At 39.3% G+C, this 14955-nt stretch overlaps 1 protein-coding gene across 2 annotated transcripts in view; it reads left to right on the top strand.

Annotated features, from left to right (window-relative positions):
- Nucleotides 1-420: 420 nt before the first annotated feature.
- Nucleotides 421-14955, top strand: part of apaf1 (apoptotic peptidase activating factor 1) — a 44431-nt gene continuing 29896 nt past the window's right edge. For both annotated transcript variants that reach the window (XM_062443426.1, XM_062443427.1), the window contains exons 1-21: nucleotides 421-530; nucleotides 1925-2106; nucleotides 2578-2767; nucleotides 3053-3250; nucleotides 3525-3714; nucleotides 4251-4363; nucleotides 4581-4712; nucleotides 4864-5102; nucleotides 5328-5495; nucleotides 5690-5821; nucleotides 6128-6241; nucleotides 7873-8057; nucleotides 8492-8618; nucleotides 9272-9397; nucleotides 9608-9748; nucleotides 9936-10061; nucleotides 10341-10487; nucleotides 11367-11495; nucleotides 11798-11923; nucleotides 13204-13323; nucleotides 13500-13625. In XM_062443426.1, the coding sequence (XP_062299410.1) occupies nucleotides 1963-2106; nucleotides 2578-2767; nucleotides 3053-3250; nucleotides 3525-3714; nucleotides 4251-4363; nucleotides 4581-4712; nucleotides 4864-5102; nucleotides 5328-5495; nucleotides 5690-5821; nucleotides 6128-6241; nucleotides 7873-8057; nucleotides 8492-8618; nucleotides 9272-9397; nucleotides 9608-9748; nucleotides 9936-10061; nucleotides 10341-10487; nucleotides 11367-11495; nucleotides 11798-11923; nucleotides 13204-13323; nucleotides 13500-13625 (2973 nt within the window). In that variant the 5' untranslated portion in view covers nucleotides 421-530; nucleotides 1925-1962. The remainder of the gene's footprint in view (nucleotides 531-1924; nucleotides 2107-2577; nucleotides 2768-3052; nucleotides 3251-3524; nucleotides 3715-4250; nucleotides 4364-4580; nucleotides 4713-4863; nucleotides 5103-5327; nucleotides 5496-5689; nucleotides 5822-6127; nucleotides 6242-7872; nucleotides 8058-8491; nucleotides 8619-9271; nucleotides 9398-9607; nucleotides 9749-9935; nucleotides 10062-10340; nucleotides 10488-11366; nucleotides 11496-11797; nucleotides 11924-13203; nucleotides 13324-13499; nucleotides 13626-14955) is intronic.

Here is a 14955-nt window from a genome sequence, read left to right as displayed (position 1 = left end):
CGTGCTACACAGAAATGTATTTAGTTAAATGTATTACAAATAAATAAATTACGAAAAGTGATGAGCATTTTTCTTGTTTATCTGCGCCAGAATCACAAAATACCTATGTGGCGCTCGATTATTATAAAAACCGGCTACTAGAAGAAAGTACCCTATACAGATATCATTTTTATTCATTTTACCTGAGACAAAATGTATATAAATAAGGTAACGCACATATCTACGAGCAGGTGAGTGGTCCTTAAACGCAGCATCAGTTTGCCCAGTTACAGGTTTGTCCAACACATGACCTCACCGGTCACATGGTTTAAATCCCTCCACGCTATTGGCTGCCTCGCACAGCACCGGGGTAGTTGTTTTTGTTGTGAATCAGGAAGCTCTCCTACTTCAAATTTGGGTGTGTAGTAGTATAACGTAGCACTGAGAAATATATTTTCAGTTTACTGAGTGGATTCTGTATAAGGCAACTTCATTTTACAGCCATATACAGTCCAACAAAAACCTTCCTCGTTGAAGAAAAGGAGATATTCGTAAGTATTCACCGGTGTCTTTGTTTGGTTTTACAGTGGGTCAAAGTCAGTGGACTTGTCGAGACAAGTAACGCTAATTAAATGAGCAAAGTATCCCTGTCCAACCTCAGACTGATAAGATGAAAACTCGCGATAAAGTATGTAAGCTGAGTTAAATTTAACCCAGACGTAAAGAATCTGTATACCTTCACTTTCACATTATATGACAGCTGTTAAAAAGTGCTCTCTCACACCATTTCTTCGCTGTTAAGAAGGAAACTTCATAGTAAACAGGTTAGTAAGCTACCTCAACTTTGGCTTTAGTAGTTTATAACACAATATTAGACTTCTGAAACGTTTCCAGCTTTCACCGCTGTACTGTAGTACATGAGTCAGGCCTGTGTGAACAGCTGATGAGCTGTAGTATTTTCACTTTTAGGATCTTCCTGTTCCTCTTCTTCTTTTTGTACTTTAAACACATAGTTACACTGTACACACAAGTACTTTGAGCTGTTTTTCTGCAGGGCTCCAACTAACAATTATTATAACTGTTAATAGTTTATTACATAAACTCTAAGACAGTAATTGAAATGCTTGTAACAATTTCCTTAAGCACGATATGATGTCTTCAAATAGTTTCTTAAATAAATCAACTGTCCAAAACTTAAAGATATTTTATTTATGATATGTCTAAATTATGTATGTCATATGTATGTATGATCAAAAAAAGAGAAAAAAAAATGCAAATCATCACGTTCAAGAAGCTGGAACCAGTGAATGTTTAAGATGTATGCTTTATAAATAACTTTTTAAAAATTCTGATTATTAGTAAAATATTAGCTTTATTAAAAAAGTTAATTTTCTGTGGGCTGATTAATCAACTAATCATGTCAGCTTTATTGTCATGATTAGGGTTTGGCTAATTATTAGGAAGTAGACATCTGACATGATATGATGGGACAGAGAGAGAAAGGATGACATGCAACAAGGGTCCTCTATCCAGACTCTACATGGTCTGCATCTTAGACCCCTAGCCTTCTAAGAACCCCAATACAAGAGACATCTTAATGCTGTATAGCATAAAAAGATGTTTGTACCTCCAATTTATTGGCAGCAGTGTGAAGAAGGCTCTTTTCCTGTTTCAACATGTTAGTGTTTCTGTGTGCAAAGCGAGATACTTTCCCATGTTTGGTCTAAAAGTAAAAGGCAGTGACCTTTTTGCTATTTCAAGCTTTTAGGTTTACTGTAAAACCTTTAGTAGATGCAAAACTTGACCGTCCATCATTTTTGGGATGAATCATCTCCCCGCCAAAAAAAAACAGAGAGTAGTGGATTTTGCAGTCAAATGTTCAACGATGATGTTAAATTGAGAGGCTAATATCAAACTTCCATCTATACTCTCTGTTGATTTGCAGTGCAATAGGATCCTGCATGGTTGGTGCGTTAAGCAGACATGGCGCTGGAGGAAGGGGCACGGAGCTGTCTGTTGCGCTTCCGCAAAAAACTAGAGCAGGACATCAAGCCCTCTTACCTGATGGATCACATGATCAGTGATGATGTGCTGACAGTGGACGAGGAAGAGAAGATCAAATTCCAGGTGAGCCTTTACTCAAGATGGGAAGGTGAATGATAGCGAATTATGTGTAATTTGGAGTCCATGTGATGTAGCTTGCTCTCTTTTCTAGAGTGACTTAATGACGAGTGAGCAGATTTAGTTGGGTTTTTTTTTTTATTATTAATTTTTTTTTAGTTTTTCTCAACAACATGACAGGTACATGTACATTTTCCCCTTTTAACAGCTGGCAGATTTAGTTTTTAAAAATTATTTTGAGTTTTTATCTTCAAATCCTGTGTGATGTGTTTTCGACGAGTTTTCAGATATTTTTATACTCTGTTTGGACATCTCTAAATGGGAATCTGTGTTGCTTATTCCCTTAAAAACTTGTTTTGACTTAGTTCTTGCAGATCTCTTCACCAGCTTATATGAGAGCCCTCAGAATAGCAGTATTTAAAAAGGCATATTATTAGGTTTACATGTCATTGCTGATATCACTCTCTCTTTCTCCAGCCCACCAGGAAAGATCAGGCTGTGGCCCTACTGGAGCTGCTGCTGAGGAAAGACAACCGTGCCTATATCTCCTTCTACAACGCCCTGATCAAGGAGGCATACGATGATTTAGCCAATCTGCTTCACGATAATCTGCCACGCATCTCACCTGAGGCATATAAGAGTACCTCTGATACCTTCACATCCTATGGTGAGAAAATGGAGGTTTGTAAGGCTGTGTTGACAGTGTGTGGGAGTCTGTGAGTGTTGGAGAAAATAAATAGTGTGTGTGTGTGTGTGTGTGTGTGTGTGTGTGTGTGTGTGTGTGTGTGTGTGTGTGTGTGTGTGTGTGTGTGTGTGTGTGTGTGTGTGTGTGTGTATGTGTGTATGTGTGTGGTTAGACATAGCTTCAGAGAGAAACAGTATGGTGTGATGAGTACTTTTTTACCTCTCCACTTATATCTATCAATGTCTACCTTATCTGTTCATTTAACAGTCCAAACGGTGCTAAGTGAGGGCGGTGTACCCCAGAGGCCTGTTGTATTTGTCAGCAGACCGGCGATGGTGAACCAGATCAGGGACAAACTTTACCGGCTCCAGAAGGAACCTGGCTGGATCACTGTTTTCGGCATGGCTGGCTCAGGCAAATCTATCCTGGCTGCTGAGTCTGTCAGACACCAAGGACTTATCGAAGGTGAGTAGTCTTTGACTGACACTGCTTTAACACTAACGACAGTATCAACACACATTATTTTGAAACATTCAAGTTTAGTAGGACGAATTGCAATAATACTGGATTGATTTGCATTCTCTAGTATTTGGAAGATCACTACAGGACTCAATTATCTTGGTAGAGCAACACCCATGATGCACGAGAGAGCACTTTCAGAAGCCGTAGCCAAGTAGTCAGCTTTTGGTAGCACCTCCTGCCTCTCAGAACTCCTATCTCTTTCCTCCTCCATCTGTAGAGTGCTTTCCCGGAGGCATCCACTGGCTGTCCATCGGCCAGCTGGACAAACCCGACCTGCTGGTGAAGATCCAGTCATTGTGCTTCCGTCTGGAGCAGAGCCTGGATGCCCAGTCCCTCCACCGGCCGCCCAACTCTTTGGACGAGGCCAAGGAACGCCTACGCTTCCTCATGCTGCGCAGATATCCGAGGTTAATATGTTGAGATAAACATGATCTGCTTTGTGTTATTTATTTTACTACAGTATGTGCAAATTCAAATCTCCATTGCACATTAAATGGGCTTCATTTTATCATGGAATAATCTCAAAGTAATGTTTAAATGACATGCTGTGGACATGCCAGTGATGACAACAATATAAATATAAATAATAAATGGAGAACGATTAGCAACAAACATCTAATATTACTCAGTAATAGCACAGTATCCATAAGCATATATTATTAGCCTAAAAAAAACAAAAAAATGATGGTTAACAGTAAAAAAATAATTTAAAGAAATAAAAGGTGATGTTTTGTATAAAGAAATGACAGGAAAACATGAAAACAATAGATGACATTACTTTAAATTAAACAACAATACCAATAAGGGGCAGTGCTAAATTTGGAACTAGGAAAATGTAGGTTCCAGAGGGCCTGACTGGTCAGTATGGATTGCTAGATGCAGTGTTAAACACTTCTTTCCTGCTTGTCTCTGATCACATGTCTGTTCCTGTTCGTGTCTTCAGATCTCTGCTGATTCTTGATGACGTCTGGGAGAGCACAGTGCTAAAGGTGTTTGATGTCCAGTGTCGGATACTTTTCACCACCAGAAATAGAAGCCTTACTGATTCAGTTAGTGGTACGTGCACTATTTTACTTGCTATAGCATTGTACTGATTATCTGAATATTCAAATATGATTTTGATTCTTTTAGTTGCATTTTCTAGTTACTATGTTTGAGGTTGTTGTTTTATACCCTGGTCACTAAACATATGCAATCTTAGACATTCCATTATTTATTTATTTTTTTCCACTTGCAAAGACCTGTTTTTTAGAAATGTATTTTTGTTTTGTAGGTGTTAAATATGGGGTGGAAGTGGAGAGTGGTATGGATGAAAACAAAGGACTGGAGATCCTCGCTCTGTACACTAATAATAAACCCCAGGGGCTACCTGAGGAGGCTCGCAGCATTGTCAGAGAATGTAAAGGTGTGTAAACTGACAGAAACTGTACATCCACTTTATAAATTACAGGCACTTTTAAATTCATAATTAGCTGTATGGATGATTTTTAAAGAAAAGAAAGACAAATGTTTCCCTTAATACAACACTTTTCTACTTGTTTTTACTACTGTTATAGGCTCCCCTCTGGTGGTGTCCCTTATCGGGGCTTTACTCAAAGAGAAGCCCAACCGTTGGCGTTACTATCTCTGCCAGCTGCAGCAGAAGCAGTTCAAACGTATAAGGAAATCGTCCTCTTATGACTACGATGCCCTGGACCAGGCCATGGCTGCAAGCATTGAGGTTCTACCTGATGAACATCAAGAACTATACAAGGACCTTACTGTGATAGAGAAGGACATCAAAGTCCCTGCTAAGGTTTGGATATTGTGGTTTGTAATTGCCCTCACAAATTCAACTCTCTGTGGATGTACATTAGAAAACCCATCAGGGTTTTACCCTGTTTATGTTACTTGTGACACAGATAATAGCTGGAAATAACTACCCAGTAATGTTCCAGTATTTGGCACATAAAAAAAAACAAGAGATGGGCTCCCGTCACCTCAAAGATTACACAGTATAAGATGTCATTCCTTCTCCCAGGTGCTGTCTATCCTGTGGGACCTGGAACCAGAGGAAGTCGAGGACATTCTCGAAGAGTTTGTCAACAAATCTCTGCTTTTTATGGACAGTAACCACAAACCTTACCTGTACTACCTCCATGACCTCCAGCTGGACTTCCTGGAAGAGAAGAATCGCACCCAGCTAGAGGTTTGTCTTGATGCAAACTTACAAGAGATCAAACTGTTGGGATTTCATACTTTTTGTGACTTTTTGGGCAATATTGTCAATTAAGCAAGACATCTTGTGTGTGAGTTATGTTACAACATTGGTTTACAACAACTAAGAGATGTTGTTTGGCATATTGCATTGTATGTCTAATTCTTCATGTGTGTGTATCTCAGAGCCTTCACAGTAAGGTGGTGCGTCAGTACCAGCAGCACTACAGAGATGGACCTCCCACTTCAGGAGATGATGAATGTCTCTACTGGATCCGATTCTTGACTTACCACATGGCCAAAGGCAACCTCTCCCAGGTAACACATTCACACATTGATTTTCAGTGGAATCAAATTGTGATAGTATCATTTTGTTTTATTGTTCAAGTGAGACAGATGTTCTTTCACTAGACATCAATGAGATTTTCTTTAATATGATTTTGCCAATATTTGTGATACATACTGTCTTACTTTTCCCCCTACACACTCACACACTGTACTCAGTTATGCATAGCCACTGTAAAACTGTACATGACAGAGAATTAATAACAAGGTGTTATTTTTCCACCGTCTGTGTTTTTCCTTGCTCAGCATGTTTCTCTCTGTGTGTCTCACTCTGTGTAGGAGCTTAATTCCCTCATGTTTTCTCTGGACTGGGTCCGCATAAAAGCCCAAATAATGGGTCCAGCTCACCTCATCAATGACTACGTGGAGTATGGACCCATTCTGGACAAAGAGGTCAGCAGAATTCAGGCTTAACTGTATATGAAATGAAGCAAGGTGTTGCTTCTGTGTGAGTTAGTTAGAAAGATTAAAATGATAGAAGGTGAGGGTGCCATCCATTCTCCCTTCACGTAAATTATGCCCATAAATGAGCCCCTCCTCTGGGGACATGCAGATTTAGAGCTCTGTCTTTCTTGCCTTTGCCCTCACATTAAAGCAGATGATCTGTTACTCCAGCACCTGTTTTAATAGGGCATGTAGAGATGTCAGCACTCACAAATCACTGTATATCATAGCTGTAATGGTGCACAGCAGCACAAATACACTGACACATTTCAGCCCCAGGCTTTCCTCAGCTTTGCTGTCACAGTTGTGGGTTGACCTTGTTACACAGCAGCCAGGAATCCGCTGGTGATTAAAACCACCTGAAACAAATCATCACAACATGCATCATCAACCAGAAATAACAAGAAGAAAGAATGAAAGAAGAAGAAAAAATGACTAAAAATCCAAAACAATTAAAGGCACCTGAGGAGAAGTTCCAAATTATGTGACTGGTAGGAGGTGTTATTTGTCTTCCTATTTTTTAGGTTGAATTTGACGATTTGTTTAAGGTGGTTTTAATCACCAGTGGATTCCTGGCTGCTGTGTAATATGGTCAACCCAGAACTGTGACAGCAACACTGAAGAAGCCTGGGCTGAAACACATCAGTTTATTTGTGCTGCTGTGCATCATTGAAGTTATCATATACAGTGATTTATGACTGCTGACATCTCTATTTGTTTATTTTGATTGTTGATTTTGAACATGCACAGTAAGAAGGTGCTGCACTTTGATGTTTCTCACAAAAATGTCCAGAGGCAAGAGCAATCTATAATTTCATACCAAAGTAACAGTGTAATCATGTATGTGGTTACTCTGTATTTGAAGTGGTAAGATTGAATCAGTAAGTTTTAATTCATATAAATTACAGGCATATTAATTTTCACAACACATAACTCCTGCATGAATGTAAAAACAATACCTTTGGATGAAAATTTTAGTTTTCAGTTTTCATATTTTACTTCAGAGTGACAAAACAAAACGCCTAACTAATAAGTTGGACAAAAACACGTTTAGTGTTAGGGTGACGTATATGGAAATGAGAATACACATACATTTTATTTACCTTTATTTAGTCAGGGGAAACTTAAAATGGTGCCCTGCAAATTCACAACCAAACACGTCATATAACAAAAAGTGTAAAAAAAAACAACTCTCATATACCAAACATAAATACAACACAAACTTAAGACAAATTATTGATAAAATACAAAAGAACAAAAAGAAAATGACAGTAACATAAGTACATTACACAGGAATAAAACAGACACATTAAGAAAAACAGGAGCATTCATTTTTATAAAACACTGTCCAACAGAATCTCAAAATGTTGTAGGGATAAAAATGTATTAATAATTTAAGAGAGTCCTGAAGCTTATTTTGCCTAGGAGAAGCATAATAGGTGAATGCAGTTTTTCCTAGTCCTCTATTCATATAAGAGATATCAAAGGTAATGCATTCTTGTGAACTGCTATGAATGGACAATCTTGACACTGCAGTGCACTTTATGAGCCTTTTTAAAAAGAAATTTGTCCCCTTACAGAACAGTGAAGTACGCAGTCAGTTCCAGGAGTTTCTGTCTCTGAACGGCCACCAACTGGAGCAACGTCCCTTCCCTGACGTGGTGCAGCTTGCTCTGTCTCAGCCACACACCTCTGAGGTCTACCAACAGGCTCTGCTGCAGGCGCAGGAGAGGGCCAGTACCGGGAAACTCTACTTTGACTGGCTGTATGCAAGCAAGCATTTTACCATGATATTCTGATAGTTGATCCATCTGAACTAATAAATTGACCTTATACATCAGTGGGTCAGTAGTGATTAGGTTTTCATTGTAGTATAAGAATAGACAGTATATTTATATATAACATTTTTTGTTGCAATGTGTATGCTTGCAACTCTATTCATGAACGCTCATGTGAGTTGGTAAAAATCAGCATTTTACAATGCAGCAGAATGCATGATGATGCAGCAATGACTGACATAAAAGCATTTAACTTAGTCTCATGCCTGTATTTTATTAAAAAAGTGCAAAAACATGAACATTAACCTTAACATTTTATCTTTTTGATAAACCCATTCTGTGTGAATACTGTAAAATGGTGATCAGTCGTAGGCTGCGTATCTCAGTATGGACTGGTCTGTGTGTTGTTTTTCTTCTCCAGGAATAAGAGCAGTTTAGAGAGCCTGTCCCGTCTGGTGATCCACCCCCACCAGGGCTCCATCTATTCTGCCTGCTTCTCCCACGATGGAGCCAAGATCGCCTCCTGTGGAGCCAGCAAGACTCTCAAGGTATCAAAGCATACCTGTGTGTGTGTGTGTGTGTGTGTGTGTGTGTGTGTGTGTGTGTGTGTGTGTGTGTGTGTGTGTGTGTGTGTGTGTGTGTGTGTGTGTGTGTGTGTGTGTGTGTGTGTGTGTGTGTGTGTGTGTGTGTGTGTGTGTGTGTCTTTAAAAGGAATATGGTTTCCATGGAGACAAAGCTCTGGAAAATATGTCAAGTGATCCACTTTTAATGCTGCAAGAACTCTGAATATTATTGAATGCAACATTGATTTCTATCTGCTTGTATGACCTAATTTATTTTGTATATGGCTAGCATCCTTTAAAAAAAATCTGTAGTACTTTTTAGTTTGAAGTTTTTCTAGGTGTCCTATAGCTATCTGAACTGCTTGCCTTAAAAGACAAGTAAACTAAGACTAAAGACTAAATTGCCAGGAAATAGCTGTGTTAGGGCATTATCTGTTTTCATCACAGGGAGAAGCAATAAATTGTACACCAATCAAGATTTGTAAAAAAAAAAAAAAAAAAAAAGTAGTGAAAAATGATTTAGAAGACCTCTGAAAGTGTATTTTTGTAGTTCGGAGGTTTTGGCCTCAATGAATGACATAATACTTTGACTGCATATACCTACTTTTGTGTAACTGCTGTCCTCATCATGCGCTCAGGTATTTAAAAGCACCTCGGGTGAGAAGCTCACGGAGATCCAGGCCCATGATGACGAGGTGCTCTGTTGTGCCTTTTCCCCTGATGACCATCTCCTAGCAACCTGCTCCAGTGACAGGAAAGTAAAGGTAAGCACATAACTGTCCACTCATCCCTTGTGATCAACCGGGGTGAAATAAACCCAAAATGACATTGATATCTTGTACTAAAATTTCATTTGTTGTTTTTCTGTCATGAAACAAACGTCTTCACAACGTTTGAACAACCACCATGCCAGGTTTTCTACAGCAGAAAGAAGGTTTATTTGTTTAAAACTTCCACTCTGTGTGTGTCTTCAGGTATGGAATGTGGAGCGAGCCATGCTGCTGAGGGTCTTTGATGTGGAGCATGAGGAGCAGGTCAACCACTGTGAGTTCACCAACACAACACGACGCCTCTTGCTGGCCACCTGCTCCAACGACAAGTGCCTGAATGTGAAGGTTTGTGTTTTCATGCCTAAGTCTGTCTTGACGTGTTTAAATGTGTTTTTTTTAACCATGTACAGGCAAGAAAAAAGTTACTGTATTAATTTGTCAAAAGTAACCGACTAACTCTTTTTCTGGTCCTGTCTCTTCCTCTTCATTCTTCTTTCGTTCTCTTTTTTCTACATCACTGTATTTTCTGTAGTTGTGGAACCTCAACAAACCATCGTCACAGAACACCATGTTTGGCCACTTTGAGTCAGTCAACCACTGCTGTTTCTCCCCTGACGACGCCTTTCTGTCCACCTCCTCCAACGACGGTACCGTTAAGGTGACTGTCATTCAATTAGATACTTACAGACTCTATAGTTACTAACGCAAACGAGATCAGTAGTGACAGACAGTTTAGAGCTCAATACGTGAAATGTTTCAATACCAAAACCAGATCTAGTATCACATTTCAAAGAATTGATGATAGTTTTAAAACACAGCATCTTTTTATTCATCATCAATTCAATATTCAATCATTTTATACACAGATTTGTAATCACTGATGCTTTTCAGGTATTTTTAAGTGACACCCTATGTATTCTTGTGTGTTCCTATGCAGCTGTTTGACGCGTCGTCCGCCAATGAGTGGAAGACAATCGACGTGAGGAGCATGTTCACGGATAACGATGAAGAAGTCTTCGTCAAGTGCAGCACCTGGACTGCTGACGGCAAACGCATCATATGTGCTGCCAGGAACGCCGCTTTGGTGTGTTGAGCATGAAAAGTGAACATTTTGCTTTAAAAAGTGGAGATGCATGATACTGTTTGCTGTAGTGTGGTGCGTGGGCGTTGCCGAATGTGCGATTGTGTGCGTGTTAATGATTTGGATGTGGATCTGTCTTGTTTCAGTTCTACAGATAAAAATTCTTCATTCATTGAAGGTGACAGGAAAGAGAGGCTGTTTGCCAGCTAGTGTTGTAGAAAGTCTAAAGAGTGTGTGTCCTGGTTGTAAATGTGAGCAGCCCCTCCTCTCCTGAGATTCCCAAAATCAGTCAGTCTCCTCCTGTAATCAGTCTGTCTGTGCCCTTCACTCTTTCATTCATTCGTATTCTGGAAAAAACCCAAACTCAACAGAGATGTCTGAGATTGTTTCTTTGCTTTAACTGGAGGAAAAAGAAGGCTTAAATCTCGCAAGGTTCCTTAAGGTTTTAATATTCATGCACAAGATAGTATTTTTTTGTATTTTTAGTACAATAGCAAACAAACATTTGCATGCCCTATACTATCAGCTCATTTGATCTTATCACAGATTAATCAGTGTTTAGAAAAGTAAAACTCTTCCAAATTAATATTGAAATCTGTGTCAAAAGTCCAGTATCCATAGAGTATCCACAGTCTCTATTATTGTTTTGAATTAGTGGGTGAACCCAAATTTTATCTTGTGAATACAAAGTGGTAAAACTACAAATGTAATTGTTTGAATAGTTTACTTAATGTAGGTTGTTGTGTTTGTGTGTGTGTTTTCAACTTAATTAGTTTTCATTTATCACATTTTGTTTTTAAATATTACTGGTGGAAATTGTTGCCATGTTGGGGCCAGACTGAGTGGACTCTGATTTATCGTCTGTCTGTTTCTGTCTCACAGGTGTTTGACGTGGAGACATCAGACATGTTGTTGGAGATCAGGACCAATCGTCTGAGCACGGTGCAATACTGTCAAGCCTGTCCGACTAGTAACTTGCTGGCCATCGCGTTCTCAAACTACGCTGTGGAGGTATAACACATTTACTCACAAACATTCCCTCTATTTATTTGAATTTCCTTTTCAGTTCTATTATGTCTGAAACATATTGATTGAGGGGCAGGGGTACTTTGCCACTGTTTTGTTGTCTCTCCTCACAGAGGCAGAACCACAAAGTAGGCCCACATTGCATGTATAAAAGTGCCTTTGTGCCTTTTTCAGTGTTAAGATGTGTCACTTTGGCACCATAAACTGCTCTATAAAACTAAAAATAACAGTGCTTTTAAATATACTGGTGAATAAATGTACATACAGCATATGTGTGTGTTTTCCAGCTGTGGGACTTAGAGGCCAATAAGAAGATGGCTGACCTCAGTGGTCACCTGAGTTGGGTCCACCGTGTCCAGTTCTCCCCCGACGGCTCACAGCTGCTCTCCTGCTCTGATGACCAAACTGTCAGGGTAAGATTGATTGTATTTGATGCATCTTTATGAGTTTATCAAGTACACAGACACGTCAACATTCATTATACTTTGTTGCCTCTGCCAGCTGTTGTGTTTCAGCCCTTAATGAGTAATTTTATTTTGTGTAAATGAAAGCGTTGCATATTTACCCTTTCAAGCCAAAATATACACAAGAAAGGAACCCAGTTTTTCTGTATGAGTTGTTGCCTTAACTTGCTTTAGGCTTTTCCCCCCTATTATTAGGTTACATAAACATAAATTCGTAACTGATGTGTCTTGACTCATTGCCCACATAAACAAAGCAATATGTAGCATGAACAGCCCGAAAACAAAGAAATATCTCTGCAGTTTAGTCTTTATGGCCTTTATCGTTACTATTTTATGTACGGTGGTGAAAACATTTATCGTATAATTAATATTTTGATGCAAAGCCTTATCAATTTGAATGATAAAGCTGCAGAGTTGCAACAGAGCTGTTCATACTACTTATAATGACGCCTATACTCTGTGAATCTTAGGTCATGTTGCGGTTACGTTACCTAACCTTATTTGTCGCTGTGATGACACCCACGTGTCAGTCAAAGCGGCCATGTTCTTAATTAGGCATAACTTTGAGCCTTAATGAAATATGTACGGGTAAGTTATATCAAAAAATCACTCCCGCATGACCTAATCAGTTTTTTGTACCAGGCTGTTAACATGTTTATTTCTGTTGTAATGTTAGACAGTATTACATGGGGGTTTATGGGGATTGACTCGCTTTTCGAGGCAGCCTCAAGTTGCGATTGGAAGAACTGCAGTTTAGGCCACTTCAGTGCTGGCTTCATTTGTCAGCCCTGGAGGTTGCCACTTGGGTTGAAATGACCCAGTTCTGATTTCTCTGCTGCCAAAAAGAAAAGCCCCACCTGACCTGTAACTACATGTTCTGCCAAATTGTTGGAAATATCTCACACTACTCAGGCTCCTCCATTTACCAGAATCCTTAACTGTATGCATTTGAGCTATTAGACCATATCTGTAAAGTCAAATTGAATTGCCAAACAGAAGTTCATGAGTAAGATACTGATGACTTGAATCACCTGCGATTGTGAAAATATATCAAGTAGCACCAAGGGTATTTCAGATTAACTCTTCACTCTATGAAAATGTTGATTATAAAGGGGAAAAATATTAACAACAAACATAAGAACAGTGAAATGAAATGTTGTGTGAAGCTTCACTGGCAGTCTGCATTACATCCCACTCAAACCTGTTGTCTTGTGCCTCTTTTCTTGTAGCTATGGGAGACTAATAAGGTGCACACCTCCTCAGCCGTCTGCCTGAAGAGAGACTCTGATGTTCTCTTCAATGATGAACAAATCATAGTGTCGGCTGCAGACAACTGCAACAGACTGCAGGTGAGCCGAAGGGGAAATGAGGAGAGAAACTGAATGAATAAATGAGCGGCGGGTTGAAACAGGAATGTGAAGCTGGGATTTGTTTTTTCTTTGTGTGTGTGCACAAGCGTAGACAAGTATTAACGTACTGTGTTTGTATCTCTCTGTGTGTGTGTGTGTGTGTTTTTTTTTTTCAGGTGCGTGATGGCAGAACAGATTCAGTACTGTTCCAGTCGGAGGAGAAGCCATCCAGGATCCGGTGTACTTGCATGTGCAGGCAGCCCTCTGCTGTGGTCCTGGGCCAAGAGGATGGCACTGTACAGGTATCCAACACATTAAGATATATAGTACACGCTGTGAGTGTTTGTGTGTATGTGTAAAGAGGTTAAAACTCCAGTAACACTTATAGTATATAGAACAACAAAGTTTAGACTTCTTTCTCTTCTCCATGCACCGTCAAAGTAGTCGAAGTTGTGCCAGAAACTGCTCTTCTGCTTGTTCAGCATTTTGTGTGTATGTGCGACAGGGCAATCAAACAAGTTTAGGCACTGCATTCTAGCGCTGACATGTTTAATCAACTCAGAGATAATTAATCACCAACCTTTATCAAGCAGAAATACTAAAACATGAGTGGTTTTAGCTTGTCTGCTGTGAGGATTTGCTGCTTTTATCTGATTTATGTAATTGTAAATTGAATGTCTTTGAACAAGAAATATATTATTCTCTATTGTGTGACATTTTTAAGCAAACAGTTGGGGGAAAAAAACTCTACAAATGAATAATATGAAATATTAAGTTTTTTAAGCAAGTGGCAAAATTTTACTGCCAAGTCTTTCTTTAGTGACCTACTTGCTTAATTAATCAGATTTTGATCATGAATTTTCATGTCTTTGCTGCAATTCCAAAGAAAAAAGTCTCTCACAATTTCATAACCTTGATTTTTACAGTCTAGGTTGTAAATTCCCACTGTGTGCATGTGTGTGTATGTGACGGTTTCTTGAGTGTAATTGTGTACCTGTTTATAACAGTAGCGCTGCATGTAAGCGTGTGTAAATCTCTGTTTAGTACTGCTTCAGGAGGTGTTTTGCAGTCCATGTTGAGTCATGAGATTTGACTGTCATCCTTTTTTTAATCATTCCTGTCAGCTGTACATCAGATTATCTAAAAAAAAAAACACGTCATTCGTCTCCCTCTCCACCTCTCCGCTCCCGTCTTTCCTGCTGTTCCTTTTACCTGTGATCTGTATTCTCAGCAGTTCTCATTCTATTTCTATATTTTACCACGTCTGTCACATACTCTGTGTTTTATTCCCTGTTTCGTTTTGTCTCATTTCTTCCTTTTGTTCTGTCTGTCAGTCTGCTCTCCTTGCTCCACTACTCTTTGTCTTCGTGATAAATTGTTGTTTGCAGGCGCAGAATTAGGTCTTAGTTTGCATGTGGCATGTGTGTGTGTGTATGTGAGTCCTGTGCCTCAACAGTAGAGGTCATTCCCCAAAAGTTTCTGTCCTATATTACAACACAAGCACACCCTCAAAGATTCCCTTGACACATGTGTGCTGTGTCCAGGCCGGTAGCCAAAGGCAGAGAGCAACTCTAATTAATTAAAAGGTACTGCAGCCTTAATTGATGCAGGGGTTAATGATTTTAATTACAG

This window comes from Scomber scombrus, chromosome 22 (genome assembly GCF_963691925.1).
Source record: "Scomber scombrus chromosome 22, fScoSco1.1, whole genome shotgun sequence".
Classification (NCBI taxonomy): domain Eukaryota; kingdom Metazoa; phylum Chordata; class Actinopteri; order Scombriformes; family Scombridae; genus Scomber; species Scomber scombrus.
Note: the sequence above shows the minus strand (reverse complement) of the source record. Positions and strands in the feature narration are given on the sequence as shown.